Source organism: Lacerta agilis, chromosome 2 (assembly GCF_009819535.1).
Source record: "Lacerta agilis isolate rLacAgi1 chromosome 2, rLacAgi1.pri, whole genome shotgun sequence".
NCBI lineage: Eukaryota > Metazoa > Chordata > Lepidosauria > Squamata > Lacertidae > Lacerta > Lacerta agilis.
In genome coordinates, this window is record NC_046313.1 from 117,642,801 (window position 1) to 117,660,421 (window position 17,621).

Below are 17,621 nucleotides of genomic sequence, written 5' to 3' on the forward strand. Positions count from 1 at the left end.
ACTGTGAAGAGGGAATTCCATAATTTAGGGCAAACTTGGGTCCCCCAAGTAGCACCTTAGAGACCAACTAAGTTTGTTCTTGGTGTGAGCTTTTGTGTGCATGCACACTTCTTCTGAGACTGAAAGCTCATACCAAGAACAAACTTGGTCTCTAAGGCGCTACTGGAAGGAGTTTGTTTATTTTTGTTTTGACTACGGCAGACCAACACGGCTGTTGTTGTTCAGTCGTTCAGTCGTGTCCGACTCTTCGTGACCCCATGGACCAGAGCATGCCAGGCACGCCTATCCTTCACTGCCTCCCGCAGTTTGGCCAAACTCATGTTAGTAGCTTCGAGAACACTGTCCAACCATCTCATCCTCTGTCGTCCCACTTCTCCTTGTGCCCTCCATCTTTCCCAACATCAGGGTCTTTTCTAGGGAGTCTTCTCTTCTCATGAGGTGGCCAGAGTACTGGAGCCTCAACTTCAGGATCTGTCCTTCTAGTGAGCACTCAGGGCTGATTTCTTTGAGAATGGATAGGTTTGATCTTCTTGCAGTCCATGGGACTCTCAAGAGTCTCCTCCAGCATCATAATTCAAAAGCATCAATTAGAGTAGCATTTTAGAGACCACCTACGTTTGTTCTTGGTGTGAGCTTTCGTGTGCATGCACACTTCTTCAGATACACGACAGCTCATACCAAGAACAAACTTAGTTGGTTAGAAAACTCTCCTCTGAGCCTTCTCCGTAACTGAGCTTCAAACTGAGCTATTTCTTAACATGGCCATTGCATTGATGACGCTTTAAGTCCCTTCCAACTATTCAATTCTATGACAATTCTATGACTCTACTCTAAAATAGCAAGGCTTCTTTCGTCATCCGCTCAGGTGGGATGGGTCCTGCTTGCATCTGAGCAACAAGCGGGGTCTGCCGAGTGGCATGTCTGCACTTAACCGTTTCCAGATATGAATACTTACAGTTATTTATTTAAGGCAGAGGTGGGTTGACATTTTTCCAGCCCAAGAGCCACATTTCCTTTTGGGTAACCTTTCAGAGGCCAGTGATGGGGATATGGCCAGAGGTGAAAGTGGGAAGATCAGGAAACGAACATTTTACCTTTTGTACAGTAGGCTAGTTTCTGCACAAGCCCTGCTCTACCTTCCATCCCAGCCAAGAGGAGGCATTCGAGGACACACCCAAGTGTGGCAAAAACACTCAAGGAAGAGTGTGAAACAGGAGCATGGGCTGAGGGAGTTTCCTGCAGGCCGGACAGAGTGCTTTCAGCTCTTGGACCTGAGGTTCCCACCCCTAATTTAAGGGATCTTGGGACAGGCTACATCAGATATAAAATCAAACTAATAACGAAATAATAATAATAAACATTAAAACCGTATAAAATCAATCTCCATAACCTCCTTCCTACAAAGATAAAGAGAGCCTGGAGCTCAGCGCCTGAAGCTTCTACCTTCTCAGAAAAGAAATGTCACAATGGCATGAAGTTGTCAGATCAAAATGGCACAGGGCAGTATAGGAACCATCTTCGCAACTGCAGATGAACAGAGGGATCTTTCTCCATGGTAAAGGGGACTCAGGTGGTCACTTGGAAGAAATAGGAAAGTTTATTCTGCCCAGGTGGCCAGAGGAGCCTTTAATCGGGGTATGACATGAGAGATGTTGGCTCCTGTAGATGCTTGCTCCCCATAGTCATCCTCTCATTAGCAATGTTGGGGAGCCAACATACAATTTGTCATATTGTGAGCATTTATACAGTTTCTCTGTGTTTCCTCTCAAGGATTGTGTATTTGATTAGACAGATAAGCTCTTGAGTCATTTAGATTCCATAGCCGATGTATGGATCCTCTACTTTGAAGGCCTGTTCTGTAACTGAAATTATTTCCACATTACAGGCATCGGCAGAATTGACAGGAATCACCCCTTTGTGAATTCTTTCATGTACATTAAGGTTTGACCTCTGGCTGCAGCTCTTCCCGCACACCGAGCACGTATATGGTTTCTCCCCCGTGTGGATTCTTCGGTGTACGTTAAGGCTCGAGCTCTGGCTGAACCGCTTCCCGCATTCCGAACATTTATATGGTTTCTCTCCTGTATGGGTTCTTTGATGGCTGGTAAGGTGTAGTCTCCGGATGAAAGTCTTTCCACACTCTGAGCATATATACGGCCTCACCCCTGTGTGGATTTTCTGATGTTCGGTAAGGCTAGAGTTGTGACTGAAGCTCTTCCCACACTCCGAGCACGTGTACGGCTTCTCTCCAGTGTGCACACTTTGATGACGCACGCAGCTGATGTGGTTACGGAAGCTCCTTCCACATTCGGAGCACTTATACGGCTTCATCCCCATGTGGATCTTTTGATGCGAAGTAAAAGAGGTCCTCCAGCTGAAGCTCTTCCCGCACTCCAAGCACTCGTACGGCTTCTCCCCTGTATGGATTCTCTGATGCAACTTAAGGTTCATGCTGTGGTTGAAGCTCTTTCCACACTCGGAGCATTTGTACGGCTTCTCGCCTGTATGGATTGTGAGCAGATGCCGTGTGAGGCTTTTGCAGTGAGTGAAGCACTTCCCACACTCGGAGCATTTATGCGGCTTCTCCCCTGTGTGGATTATCTGATGTGAGCTAAGGTGTATCCGCTGCCTGAAGCTCTTTCCGCACTCCAAACATTTGTACGTTTTTTCCTCGGTGTGGATTCTCTGGTGCGACCGAAGGTGTGCACTGCTAACAAAACTCTTCCCACACTTTGAGCAGTCATATGGTCTATCCCCCGTATGGAGTTTCTGGTGTGAAGTAAGGTACGCCCTCAGGCGGAAGCTCTTTCCACACTCGGAGCAGTTATACGGTTTCACCCCAGTGTGGATCGTCAAGTGCCGTGTAAAACTCGTGCTGTGCTGGAAGCTCTGTCCACAGTCCCAGCACTGATAGGGCTTCTCTGCTATGTGGACTGTCAGATGTTCACTAACATGTGCACTACAGCTGAAGCTCTTCTCACAGACTGGGCATTTATATGCTTTCTCCTCCATGTGGATTATCATGTGAGCATTAAGGCTTGATTCACAACTAAAGCTTTCCTCGCACAAACTGCACTGAATACTTCTCCTCTCTTGGTCTTCGGCTAGGATTTCACACAAGTCACTACACTGAGAAGTGAAGGAATTGTCCTTCTCTTCCGGTTCCATTTGCCTTCTCTGAGCTTTCCCGTCTATACACCCAGCTGCTTCCAAAGACATGCTGTGTGGTTCACCCTCAGCCTCACTCTCCCATTCAGCACCTGCTGTAACAAAGAGAGGAAAGCAGAGTTAACAACAACAACAACAACAACAACAATAACTGTATGCTGCCCACAAGGCTACATGGCCCAGCCATTCTGGGCAGCTTCCAACATATATAGAAACAAGAAGAAGAAGAAGAAGAAGAGTTTGGATTTGATATCCCGCTTTTCACTACCCGAAGGAGTCTCAAAGCGGCTAACATTCTCCTTTCCCTTCCTCCCCCACAACAAACACTCTGTGAGGTGAGTGGGGCTGAGAGACTTCAGAGAAGTGTGACTAGCCCAAGGTCACCCAGCAGCTGCATGTGGAGGAGCGGAGACACGAACCCAGTTCACCAGATTATGAGTCTACGGCTCTTAACCACTACACCACACTGGCTCTCAAAATAAATAAACAAACAAAATAAAACATTACACACTGAAAAGCTTCCCTGGACAGGGCTGCCTTCACATGCCTTCTAAAGGCTGTATCACCTCTTTGACATCTGATGAGTTACTCATCTCTTTGACATTTGATGGAAGGCCGTTCCACAGGGCCACTACTGAGAAGGCCCTCTGCCTGGTTCCCTGTATCTTCTTCCTTCCCTGAAGGAACAAGATGATCTAGATACATTTCAGTCTGGTTTCAGGCCTAGTGCTGGCTCCAACACAGCCTTGGTTGCCTGAGGAATAACCTTTATTGGGATTGAACCCTGTTGGCATTCCTTGACCCACCAATGACTTTTGAAACCATTGACCATGGTGTTCTTCTGGAGAGGCTTAAGGGGGTGCCAGATGGAGGTCCTGTTTTATAATGGTTTCACTCCTACCTGCAGGGTTGCTACCAGGAAACAGCACTAGGAGATTGTTGCTATGCTCCATGGTTTGGGGGCTGCAGGGTCCCACAATGACCCATTCTGTCTCCTATGCTGTTTTAACACCTATATGAAGCTGTTGGGAGTGGTCATCTAGCAATTTGGAGCACGATGCCGGTACACAGCTCAATATTTCAATTCCTTTGGAATTGGGAAAGGCTGCAAAGATGCTGCATAGGTATCTGTGTGGGGAGAATTTACTTCTCAGCCACTTGGTTCATTTCCCAGGCAAGGGGAAAACAACTGAAACAAAACATGAAGCCAAGGAATAAAAGTGAGTCCAGTATCCAGTTAGGGACCCAAGGTTTTATTATTTCAATTGCAATCAGGCAGAGCTCAACCTCTCATTAAGTCAAGAGTCTGCTCTGAGCAAAATACGAAGGCAGGTTATATAGGCGCACAAAGAGCCACAAAGCATCAAAACATTCAACATTCCCAAAACTTAAAAAGGAAAGCCATGAGGCATCTCTGACTCCCTCAGAGGGAACCCCAGAAAAAAGAGGATATCAATCAATAAAATGACCTCCATCGAAATTTCAACCTTCAGCATCTGCCACACAAAGCAGAGAGGGAGCCTTACCAACAGACTCCAGGTTCCCCCAGTTCTCCTCCATGACTTCCCCGTGCAAAGCTCTCTGGCCCGGATCCAGCAGGTCCCACTCCTCCTCTGTGAAGTAGACACCCACCTCCTCAAAGCTCACCGGAGCCTAGAATAAGGAAGAGAAGACAGCTTGTCCATAAAAGCATTCAAAGCCTACCTAGCTAACAATATTGGTTAGAACATACGAGACATTGCTTAAAAATGATGGCACTAAATGGAAATTAAAACCATATGATGAAGTTAAAGAACATGTGAATAATTGGTTGCAGTATACCAAATTAACGAAATGTTTAAAAGCGACATGAAGAAGACAGGTTTTAGCGAGACTAAATCAAAATTTGAAATTGAAATATTAAAGAGTAATTATAAAGTGCTTGCTAAGATGTACAAAATGCTGTTAGAATGGAATCTGAAGGATGAAGAAGTAAAGTCGGTGATGATTCATTGGGCAAAAGACTTTGGACATAACATCATGCTAGAGGAAATATGTTTAAAATGATGTATAGATGGCATATCACACCAGTTAAACTAGCAAAGATGTATAAGTCTGACAACAAGTGTTGGAAATGTAAGGAGAGTGTCGGTACCTTTTATCATATGTGGTGGGGGTGTAAGAAGGTGAGGTTATATTGGGGTATGATATATTATGAATTGAGAAAAATGTTGAAATATAACTTTGTTAAGAAACCTGAAGCCTTTTTACTAGATATTATAGGTACAGACATTGAAAAACAGGACATTAAACTTTTCCAATACCCTGTTTCTCATAAAATAAGACGTCCCTATAAAATAAGCCATGGCAGGATTTTCAAGCATTTACGAAATATAAGACATACCCCGAAAATAAGCCGTAGTGCTGGGCGCAGTTCTGGAGGGCGCCAAGGAAGAGGCGAGGCTGCCCGCACCTTAAAGCCTCCTTCCTGCTGGAGGAGCCGCCCTCCAGCTGCTGCCCATCTTCTTTACCGCAGCGCCGCACCGAGCGGAACACCCAGCAGCCTCACCTCTGTCTGGCCCGGCCGAGGCCTGCCACTTGGCGGCCGGAACCGGCTGCTGCAGCGCTGAGCGTAACGCCCGGCAGCGCTGCGCGGAGCGCCCTGAGCCAGCGGCCTCCCCTCTGCCTGGCCTTGCCTCCGCCTGCCAGCTCGGCGCCCGGAACTGGCTGCTGCTGCAGCGCCGTGTGGGATGCCGAGCAGCGCCGCATAGAGCGCCCCAAGCCAACAGCCTTGCCTCCGCCTGCCAGCTTGGCGCCCGGAACCGGCTGCTCCAAGTGGAACACCCAGCAGCGCTGTGTGGAGCACCCCGAGCCAGCGGCCTCGCCTCCGCTTGGCTCGGCCGAGGTCTGCCGGCACGGCACCAACAACCGGCTGCTGCTGCAGCTGTGAGAGGGACGCCTAGCAGCGCCACGTGGAGCCCCGAGCCAGCAGGACCCAGCAGAGAACCCAAGAGGTTAAACTATTGGGATTGTGACTAAATTACCCCCCCCCCCAAATACTTGGCATTGTATTTGAATTTCCTTTGTGTTAAAAGAAGAAAAAACGTTTAGCAAAGAACATACATAAGCTGTGCAGTCTTGGCAGCCTGCACCCACATTTAGTACTTCTCATGGCTCTCACTTGGTCCGTTTATAAATCTGTGGTAATAAAAATAAGACATCCCCTGAAAATAAGCCATAGTGGGGGTTTTTGAGGGAAAATAAATATAAGACGGTGTCTTATTTTCGGAGAAACACGGTATGCAGAGACTGCAGCTAGGATTTTGCTAGCACAAAGGTGGAAACAAGAAATACAGTGAAGATTGGACAGTGAAATTGATGGAATATGCACAACTGGACAAAATGACGGGAAGAATCCGGGAACAGCGGGACCAGAAATTCATCAAAGACTGGTTTAAGTTTACGAACTATTTGAAAGACAATTTGCAGTTGAATACGCTAATAGGACTTCAAGAAGCTTTGTAGTTAATGTGTAGAGATATTATTGCAAGTATGGTAGTTAGAGTATGCATGAGATTTATGATAATGTAAGCAATGGTAGATTAAAGAAGTATAATATTAAGATATAATTCTGAAAGCCATGTGGAAGGTCTGAGGGAAGTCACGGCTATCTTAGCCAAAATTGGAAAATGTATGCGAATGTATGTTTTATTTTTTGTTGTAGTATAGTATAAGATAATAAAAATCATTTATAAAAAAAAAAAATATTGGTTAGAACAGTGGCCAAACAGACGCCCAATATAAAAAGCAGAGAAGCAGGGAGGACCCGACAGCAAAAGGAGCAGCAGCGCTCTTCCCTACCTGCAACTCCAGGCAACTGGGAATTATTCAGAGGCATCTACTGCCTCGGACCATGGAGGCAGAGCAAGGATATTGAGGCTGGAAGCCAAGGAGAGGCTTGTCTAATCCCCTTTTAAAGTTGGCAGCCACCACGGCAACTCGTTGGGGCAAATCCCGTAACTGTACGCTGCGTGCCTAAGCACTTCCCTTTTGCCACTTTGGGATCTCCCAGCACTGAGCTTTTATTACCTTATTTGAAAGAACAGCAGCTCCTTCCCCTCCACCAGCCGCGGGAGAAATTGCCAGGGTTGTGCCACTTCCTGGGAGGGAGAAAAGGAGACGTGGAGGTGCTTAATCCTGTTATCTTCTTGCCAATTAATTGTTACTGAATTTCACATTTAAAAAAAACAAACAAATTAAAACCACATTTTATACACATTTAAAAGTTGACTTCCCACCCTTCTTCCATGGCGTTTTCATTCCCACCTTTCCATGATACGTTTATCGATTCCACAATTTTTTCACTACAATCATTTCCCTTCTGCCGCGCTTATTTTAATCCTGCTGCGATTCCATTTAAAATATGATATTTTGAATTATGGTGCTGGAGGAGACTCTTGAGAGTCCCATGGACTGCAAGAAGATCAAACCTATCCATTCTTAAATAAATCAGCCTGAGTTCTTGTTACTCCATTATCTCCTGCATCTATCCATGAAGAACTCCCAATTTTTTGAATGATCTCGTAACTGATATCAGGAATCACAAGACAGAGAAACCAGTAGGAGAACACTTCAATCTCCCAGGACGTTCTATGAAAGATCTCAAAGTAGCTGTCTTAATACAAAGGAATTTCACAAATAGACTGGAAAGAGAAGTGGCTGAATTGCAACTAATCACCAAACTTAAAACCATGGAGAAACCTGGTCTGAACAAAGACATTGGATTCTTATCTCATTATACATGACAAAGCTATCTTTAGTCATCTCACCCCTTGCCTTTCCCTGTAAGACCCTGTAAAAATTGCAGTCGTTAACAGTTGTCCACAGGTTTCCCACACCTATCAGCTGATCACCCATTCCCACCACCCTTCTGAGTAATACCCCTCCCCACTCCCTCACTATATTTAAGGGTCTGGTGACTTCCGTCTCAGTGTATCTGAAGAAGTGTGCATGCACACGAAAGCTCATACCAAGAACAAACTTAGCTGGTCTCTAAGGTGCTACTGGGAGGAATTTTTTATTTTGTTTTGTTTTGTCCTGTCTAAGCTGTCCAGTGTCTGTGTCTCTCTCTGCTCCTGAAACCACTAGAAACAGGGGGAGCAAATCTCCCCCTCCTCCTCTTCAAAGAGGAGCTGATCTGCCTGAGAACGCATTCCCCAATCCTCTGATTCAGACCATTCCCTGGCACAGTAGAATAAAAGCAACCGAGGCGGAAAGGGAGGCCAAGTTGAACCGGGTCCTGCCATGGTCCTTACCCAGCAAGGTGGCACCTCCACTGCCCTCCTGCACGATCCACCTGTAAGGCGGCCTCGGTTTTGTGGCCGAAGGGGCTGCCTCTGCCTCTGCGAAGTTGGTAGCTGGGTCTGCCACCATTTCTTCCACCTGAAAGGGAATTTTAAGGATCCCAGATGAGGGAAAGAGAGAGGGATTAAGAAACAGTTTATGTGAAGGCCATCACTGTCTGGCCTGTGAATTAACCCACAGTACGAAGACAGCCTCTCCTCTCACTTTTAAAAATAGCATACCGCCCTATGCCCACAGGTCCCAGGATGGTTCACAACATAAAATCACAACATAAAAACACAAAATACATAATAAAAACAGGAACAACCCAATAATCTCCCCAGCACATTTTTTAAAGGGCATTGGATGTCAATCGGCCAAAAGCCTCGTTAAAGAGGAATGTTTTTGCCTGGTGCCTAAAAGTGTGTCATGATATATTGGTGATATATCACAAGCTAAACACCATGATACACGGATATATCACAATGTCTGAAATAAGGATGGCGCTATGAAGAGGCATCAGCGGGCTTCAACTTCCCCCCACATCATGCTTTTTGCATAGCACACACACACACACACATCGTGAATCGTGATGTATTGCCAGGTCAAAAAACCAGTTTTGGATAACACCGTATTTTTCGCTCCATAGGATGCACTTTTTTCCTCCTAAAAATTAAGGGGAATTATCTGTGTGTCTTATGGAGCGAATGGTGGTCCCTGGAGCTGAATTGTCATGGGGCCAAAAGAGGATCATGCTTTTTATTTTACAAAGAGAAAAGGGGGTGTTGAAAGGACTCCCGGTCAACAGCTGATCAGCAAGAGAACAGGAGAGAGATAAGAGTCCCCAGCTCCCTTTCAGCCCCGCCCTCTTGCCCAGGCCTCCTTTGTTGAATGTGCTGCAGAGGGAGGTTGTTTGTTTCCCCAGCGACATGGGACTGGCTGATTAGATTATCTGCCTGGAAACTGTAGAAAAGGCTCCCTTTCCTTTAGAAGCTGCAGAAATGTGAGTTGAACCCCATAAAAACGGGGCTTTTCCTCTTTGCTTTTCCCGCTTTGCAAAAAAAGCTGCACAACTTTTAGCTGATCCTCAAAAAAACAGGGTTTTTCCCTTTGCAAAAAAGCTGCAAAACTTTTAGCTGATCCTAAAAAAAAACAGGGCTTTTCCCTTAACAAAAAAAGCTGCAAAACTTTTAGCTGATCCTCAAAAAAAAAACCAGGGCTTTTAGACGAGGAAAACCAGAAAAGTATTTTTGTTCCCCATTTCCTCCTATAAAAACGAGGTGCGCCCTATGGTCCGGTGCGCCCTATGGAGCAAAAAATACAGTATGTCACTATATCGCCCAGCCCTATTAAGAGCTGGAAAGGACTTCCTGCCTGAAATGTCGGCCAATGTCGACAATACTAGGTTAAGACACATCAGTGAACTGACTAGCATAAGGCATTCCTTTGTTTCCATTGCACTACTAGGATGAAACACACTCTTACCTGTTTCCGCTTCTTCCCCTCTGCCTGGCTCAGGAGGAAGCCTTCTGCCAGGGCCACCGCCTGGGAGCTGGTCTCCACTCCGCACTCCCTGACCCAGCTCTCCATCTCCGGGGGGAGGACAGCCAGGAACTGCTCCAGAACCACCAGGTCCAGCATCTGGGCCTTGGTGTGTCTTTCCGGCTTCAGCCACCGACGGCAGAGACTGTGGAGTCGGCTGCAAACCTCTCGGGGGGCCCCGGCCTCTTGGTAGCCAAACTGCCTGAAGCGCTGACACTCAGCGCCTGAGCTGGTGTTGTCGTTGCCCGCAGTCTTCTGCATGGTTCTTTCCCAGAATCCTCCACTGTTCCTGATCTTGTGCCCCCTTTGTGTTTCAGCACTTCCCTCTGCCATCTTTAATCTGTGCTCTGCATCTGGTTCGAAAAAGGCCAAAGGCGAACAGCTGGGATGTGGAGTATTGAAAGCCAAGGAGCTGTAAAAGGCGGGGGGGGGGTGGGATTAGAGAGAGGTAAAGCCCTGGTTCCCAAACCTTTTCGGGCTCCCACCCTCTTGGTTCGAATCACAAAGTCTCAACCTGGCCATCCGCCATGGATGCATTACCTGAGATTTCTGCCTTGCAGGTGGTTGAACTAGATTTTTTTAAAAAAATAATCTTTTTTATTGCTTTTCAATGATATAAACATACAACATAAAACAGTACAAAATCCAAATATCAAGATTACTCTGAATCTCCTGATTCCCCCCCCCCAAAAAAAATCTCTTTCACGGGTCGTTTTAATTCTATTTTCAGCTGCGTATCAGTAATTTTTCATCTTCCTAAGTTATCTATAGTAATGTATGGAAGTGAGAGCTGGACCATAAAGAAGGCTGATCGCCGAAGAATTGATGCTTTTGAATTATGGTGCTGGAGGAGACTCTTGAGAGTCCCATGGACAGCAAGAAGATCAAACCGATCCATCCTTAAAGAAATCAGCCCAGAGCGCTCACTGGAAGGGCAGATCCTGAAGTTGAGGCTCCAGTACTTTGGCCACCTCATGAGAAGAGAAGACTCCCTGGAAAAGACCCTGATGTTGGGAAAGATGGAGGGCACAAGGAGAAGGGGACGGCAGAGGATGACTCAGGGAAGCTATGAGCTATGCCATGCAGGGCCACCCAAGATGGACAGGTCATAGCGGAGAGTTTCGACTAAATGTGATCCACCTGGAGGAGGAACCGGCAAGCCACTCCAGTATCCCTGCCAAGAAAACTCCATGGACAAAGACAACAGGCATGTAAGCAGTCAGGAATCTTCAAAGTATGGGTGTTCCCAAACTAAAACAGCAGCTCCACAGCAACCTGCAGAAAGTAAGGTCCCCCCCCCCAGGGGATGGCTTAAAGCGGGGGGGGGGGCGCTTTTTTCCCGCCAGGAAAAAGTGCAGAACGAGTAATATGTGGGCACAGTGCCAGTCCAGCAGACTGGAGCGGTCAAGTAGGTACATATAGGGGGTATGGCAATCCTGTAAGTCAACTGGTCCCAAGCTGTTAAGGGGAGGGAACGCATGTGTTTCAAAAGGTGTTTCTCCCCTGAATATTTTGTTACATTAATTCATTTTTTATCTATAAAAGGTAAAGGTACCCCTGACCGTTAGGTCCAGTCATGGACGACTCTGGGGTTGCGGCTCTCTATAGGCCGAGGTAGCCGGCGTTTGTCCGCAGACAGCTTCCGGGTCATGTGGCCAGCATGACTAAGCCGCTTCTGGCAAACCAGAGCAGTGCACGGAAATGCCGGAGCGGTCCCTATTTATCTACTTGCACTTTGACGTGCTTTTGAACTGCTAGGTGGGCAGGAGCTGGGACCGAACAACGGGAGCTTGACCTTCTGATCGGCAAGCCCTAGGCTCTGTGGTTTAGACCACAGCGCCGCCCAGGTCCCCTTTTTTAATTTATAAAAATATTTATATGCCCTCCATGTCGTAAAAGACAAGATAAAAGAGGTGTAGAGCAACGAAACATAAAACCGTACAATAAAAACCACAAATAAAAAATAAAAAAAACAGGCATCAATTAACTATGGGTTCTTAACTGCATGCATTGTGAGATTTCTGATGGCAATTCCCGAAGGTTCTTGGTTTCAGAGTTTTGCAAGTTGCCTAATAAGGAGTTATCAAACAGAAAGACAGAAAAAGTGGGGTGTATATACTGTAGATAAATTGATAGGAATTGCAGGGGGTTGGAATGGATGACCCTCAGGGTCCCCTCCAACTCTACAATTCTATGGTCCTGTGGAATTAATATCCATTCATATATCGCTTTAATGTTAAAATAGGCTTCCAAGCGGTTTGCGAAACCCAATTACACAGACATTTAAGACGCAAGCTTATCCATGGGTAAAATACACAATAAGACAAAAGGATCTAAGTATTAAAATACTGAGACGTCCATAAATAAGCAGCAGAGCGTTTGTGACCCGCTCCCTGCTTTCCTGCCTTGCATTCCCCGCCTTCCACTGTACCCTGAAGATAGCTCAGCTGGGAGAGTATGCGATTCTTAATCTCAGGGTCTTGGGTTTGAGTCCCACGTTGGGCAAAAGATTTCTGCACTGAAGGGGGGTTGGAATAGATGAGCGCCGGGTTCCCTTCCTTCCAACTCTACGATTCTCCTTCTTTGGAGGTCTTTAAGCGGAAGCTTGACAGCCATCTGTCAGGAATGCTTTGATGGTGTTTCCTGCTTGGCAGGGGGTTGGACTGGATGGCCCTTGGGGTCTCTTCCAACTCTAGGATTCAATGATTCTATTCTATGATTCTGTCCTATGACCTCTTTCCTCCTGATGCTTGCAGCCCTGCACAAAAATCCCTTGGGAGTCCACTGATGCTGTAACCCCACTTTATTCATTCATTGCATTCAGATCCCATCTATTTTTTTTTCCTTTGCACACAGGGTACCCCCAAAACTGCATCATGCTGTGGGGCTGGGGGGAGAGGCACGGCCTGGAGAAAACACTTTCTCTCCGCCTTAGGGCCATGGGGGCGAATCCTGTCTTGCAAATAGGGGAGCTCAGCCCCCGGAGGTACCCACCGGAAACACTCAACCCACTTCCACCAAAAAAAGAGAGCAAAGGAACCATCCCCCCTGCACGTGCAATGGACCTGAATCCCCAAATGTCCCTGGCCCTCTCTCTCTCTCTCTCTCTTTCTTTCTTTCCATCCATCCATCCATCCATCCACTCACCTACCTGCGCGGATGATGGGAAGCAGAGACCAGCCACGGAAACCCGCGCGCGGAAAAAGGGGACCTTCGGCCAATGGGGAAAAGGCGCCCCCTTTGCCCGCGTCAGCAGTTGCTAGGCAGGGCGGGGGTTTCGCGCGGAAAAAGGAAGGGGTTTTGCAGGAAATGGGAGGGGAGAGCCACGTGTCAGTCTTTCTTGCACCCCGTGGGCTGGTGGGAGTTGTAGTCTCGGTACATCTGGCGGCGGGGGGTGGAATGCCAGGCTGGCAAAAAGCGTCCTGCGTTCAGGAGCTGCGCCTTGGAGACGAATGAAACCTCCTTTAAGGCTTGGAGGAGCTTCTGCAAAATGCGTCGTTCCCCCACTCCCACTCCCACCCGCGCCACAATTGCATCTAAGAGCACAAAGGGGTCAGTGGTCCCTCCGGCCCCGCATGCATGTCACGGCAATGAATCAAAGGAGCGTGGGGGGAAATGAATTGGGGTGCGTTGGGGGCAGGCTGTAATGGGAATAATAATAATTAAAAAAAGAGTCATTTATGGCTTTAATATTCTCCCCTCTCCTCCGCTGAGCTTCAGCTGGCATGCATAATTCTCTCCCCTGCCCAACCATTGCATCTTCAATGGGAGGTAGTTCTGAAGAAGTGTGCATGCACACGAAAGCTCATACCAAGAACAAACTTAGTTGGTCTCTAAGGTGCTGCTGGAAGGAATTTTTTATTTTATTTTGTTTTGACAATGGGAGATAGGTTAGGCTGAGAGATCCGTTACTGTTCCCCAAGTTCAACCAGTGAGCTTTCTGGCCAAGTGGGGATTTGAACCCTTGTCTCTCCCAGGTCCTTGTTGTTGTTGTTGTTCAGTCGTTCAGTCGTGTCCGACTCTTCGTGACCCCATGGACCAGAGCACGCCAGGCACCCCTATCCTCCACTGCCTCCCGCAGTTTGGCCAAACTCATGCCAGTTGCTTCGAGAACACTGTCCAACCATCTCATCCTCTGTCGTCCCCTTCTCCTTGTGCCCTCCATCTTTCCCAACACCAGGGTCTTTCCCAGGGAGTCTTCTCTTCTCATGAGGTGGCCAAAGTACTGGAGCCTCAACTTCAGGATCTGTCCTTCTAGTGAGCACTCAGGGCTGATTTCTTTGAGAATGGATAGGTTTGATCTCCCAGGTCCTAGTACAGTGGTTCTCAAACCTTTCCCCCCCTCTGGGCCACACTTTTCAGAAGAAAAACTTGCTTGCGCCACACCGATTTTTTTTTTATATTATTACTGAAAAGAAATGCGTCGGAAAACCACAAAGAAACGACTCCTACAATGTGAAAATCTATCCATATTCTGCAAATTTTAAAAAAAACCAAAGCCATTTTGATACTATACTACACTGAGGTGTTTAAATGTCTCTTTGATGGTCCCTGAATCTTCCTGCCACACTTGCCATGCTCTCCTGCCACACCAGGGTGGCGTGTCACAGTCTTTTGTGGGTCACTGTCCCAGTCTGGAACTCCAACCGCTAAACCACAATGGCTCCCTAGGGACAGGGGACAGAGAGGAATAGGTTTGGGGGGATTCAGCAGGGAAGGAGACATAACAAGAAGACCAGGCCAAAGGCCCATTTAGTTTGGCATCCTGTTCTCACAGTGAGCAACCAGATGCCCTCGTGGGAAACCGGCAAGCGGGACCTGAGCCCGAGAGCAACTCTCCCCTCCTGTAATTTCGAGAGACTGCCACTCAGGTGCGTGGCTTCAGTTTATTTTGCTTCTTGAAACTTTAGCTTCAGGAGGCAGAAGGGAACTTCTGTTTACCCACAAGCAGGGGCGTAGCAAGGGGGGTGGGGGCCCTGGGCAGCGCCCCTGCTGGGGGTGACACTTTGGGCGGTGGCCCCACCCCCTGGGCTTTCAAATTTATTTATTTATTTATATTTTTTAGGCTATTGTCGGCACTGCCGGGGTGGAGCCGCAAGGGCGGCCAGTGAGGAGGGGTGTCAACCCCCCTCCCTGGCCGCCCCTGTGGCTCCGCCCCAGCAGCGCCGAAAATAGTCCCCCGCCCCTTCCAGTGGCGGAGCTCGGCATGGAGGCAAGGGGCGGGCCAGCGAGGTGGGGTGCCGCCCCCTCCTCGCTAGCCCGCCCCTTGTCTCTATGCCAAGCTCCGCCGCTGGCTGGCTTTTGGAGCTGGGGCATGGAGAGTGACACACCTCCTCACTGGCCCGTCCCTCTCCCTGCCCCGACTTGCGCTACGCCCCTGCCCACAAGAGAACCACAGGAGGGGGAGAGTTGTTTGTGTGCTCAGGTCCTGAAGTGGATGCTGTAATTAATAGATTGACCATTAGCCTGATCCAGCATGCTCTTCTTATGCTCAGGCATTGAAACGAACAGAACAGAAAAGGACAATGCCCATTAACCCAGAGAGGGCGATAAATGTGAAAAAGGGCATAGGAAGAAGCCAATGAACTGCCTAGGTCAGGATCCTTTTCCCCAGTGTCCAACATCTGAAAAGGACTCTGAGGCCCTGGAAAAAATAAAATGCTTTCGCCGAAGTTCCTGCATTGTAGGGGGTTGGGCTGGATGATCCTTGGGGGTCCCTTCCAACTCTCCAAATTCTATGAAAACAAACTTCCACTGTAGCCGGTTTGAAAGAGGAAAAGTTAAAGCTGGGGGACCTTGTGTGTGTGTGTGAACTCCGTTCTAATTTTTGGAACACAAGAAAAGCACGGCTGGATCAGGTCAAGGCCCCCTCTGGTCCAGCATCCTGTTCTCACAGTTAGCTGCTCGGCTGCCCCAAGGGAATGCGCAAGCAGGATCCGAGCACAAGAGCGACTCTCCGCTCCCGCTGTGGTTTCCAGCAACTGCTGCCTCCGGCTGTGTAGCCAGAGCAACAACGCCGTGGTGGCTAGCAGCCATTTATCCTGGCTAGCAGCCTCAACTTCCATGAATCCTTCGGCTGAGTAACCCTTTGGGTCCTTTCCAACTCTAAAATTCAACGATCCAGCTCTATGGAATTGTCCAGTCCTCTTTTAAAGAGAGATTTTACTTTTGGGGGCTCCATGATCACTGCAGATGGTGACAGCAGTCACGAAATTAGAAGACGCCTGCTTCTTGGGAGAAAGGCAATGACAAACCTAGACAGCATCTTAAAAAGCAAAGACATAACCTTGCCAACAAAGGTCCGTATAGTTAAAGCTATGGTATTCCCAGTAGTAATGTACGGAAGTGAGAGCTGGACCATAAAGAAGGCTGATCGCCGAAGAATTGATGCTTTTGAATTGTGGTGCTGGAGGAGACTCTTGAGAGTCCCATGGACTGCAAGAAGATCAAACCTATCCATTCTCAAAGAAATCAGCCCTGAGTGCTCACTGGAAGGGCAGATCCTGAAGTTGAGGCTACAGTACTTTGGCCACCTCATGAGAAGAGAAGACTCCCTGGAAAAGACTCTGATGTTGGGAAAGATGGAGGGCACAAGGAGAAGGGGACGACAGAGGATGAGATGGTTGGACAGTGTTCTCGAAGCTCAAACTGCAGGAGGCAGTGGAAGACAGGAGTGCCTGGCGTGCTCTGGTCCATGGGGTCACGAAGAGTCGGACACGACTGAACAACAACAACAACTTTTCATAGAATCCTAGAGTTGGAAGAGACCACAATGGCCATCCAGTCCAACCCCCTGCCAAGCAGGAAACACCATCAAAGCATTCCTGACAGATGGCTGTCAAGCCTCCGCTTAAAGACCTCCAAAGAAGGAGACTCCACCACACTCCTTGGCAGCAAATTCCACTGTCCAACAGCTCTTACTGTCAGGAAGTTCTTCCTAATGTTTAGGTGGAATCTTCTTTCTTGTAGTTTGAATCCATTGCTCCGTGTCCGCTTCTCTGGAGCAGCAGAAAACAACTTTTCTCCCTCCTCTATATGACATCCTTTTCTATATTTGAACATGGCTATCATGTCACCCCTTAACCTTCTCTTCTCCAGGCTAAACATACCCAGCTCCCTAAGCCGTTCCTCGTAAGGCATCGTTTCCAGGCCTTGGACCATTTTGGTTGCCCTCCTCTGGACACATTCCAGCTTGTCAGTATCCTTCTTGAACTGAGGTGCCCAGAACTGGACACAAGCAGCCAGGCCTGACTTGCAGGGGGTATAACAAAATGCAAAACAATGCAAGCCCCACATGGGAGACAGGAGCCCCCCAACCCGCCACCTGGGCAAGCCCAAATCACATTAACCCCATTAACATTTTTGGGCACCTTGAATTCTGGCCTCCTTCCTGCAGCTCCTCCTCTCCTGGCAAAACTCTGGCGGCGGCTGGTTTTGCAAAGGGCATTCTCACGATGCAGCATAGAGATAAACCACCTCAAAAGTTGGAACAACAACAAAAAGAAACATAAAAAAACACCTCCCACATACGCACTGAGCAAACACTTCCGGTTCTCATTCCTCTAAAAGGAGCTTGGGGGGAAGAGGAG

General features: G+C 47.9%; 1 protein-coding gene across 1 annotated transcript; it reads right to left on the minus strand.

Moving 5' to 3' along the window:
• Positions 1 to 1,166: 1,166 nt before the first annotated feature.
• On the minus strand, positions 1,167 to 17,510 carry LOC117042203 (zinc finger protein 2-like). The gene is made up of 6 exons (XM_033141728.1): positions 17,403 to 17,510; positions 9,976 to 10,444; positions 8,463 to 8,589; positions 7,237 to 7,307; positions 4,695 to 4,821; positions 1,167 to 3,263 (listed from the first exon to the last, which is right to left on the minus strand). Exons 1-6 carry the CDS (start codon positions 17,477 to 17,479, stop codon positions 1,810 to 1,812), a joined length of 2,325 nt encoding a protein of 774 aa, XP_032997619.1. The 5' UTR covers positions 17,480 to 17,510; the 3' UTR covers positions 1,167 to 1,809.
• Positions 17,511 to 17,621: the final 111 nt, after the last annotated feature.

Excerpts from the sequence above, each read along its gene's own strand:
- LOC117042203 (XM_033141728.1), bottom strand. The coding sequence starts at position 17,479 with ATGCCCTTTGCAAAACCAGCCGCCGCCAGAGTTTTGCCAGGAGAGGAG. Across the intron at positions 8,590-9,975 it reads AGGGGAAGAAGCGGAAACAG|GTGGAAGAAATGGTGGCAGA; the intron begins GTAAGAGTGTGT and ends ATTCCCTTTCAG. Across the intron at positions 4,822-7,236 it reads CTGCTGTTCTTTCAAATAAG|GCTCCGGTGAGCTTTGAGGA; the intron begins GTAATAAAAGCT and ends TCCTTATTCTAG.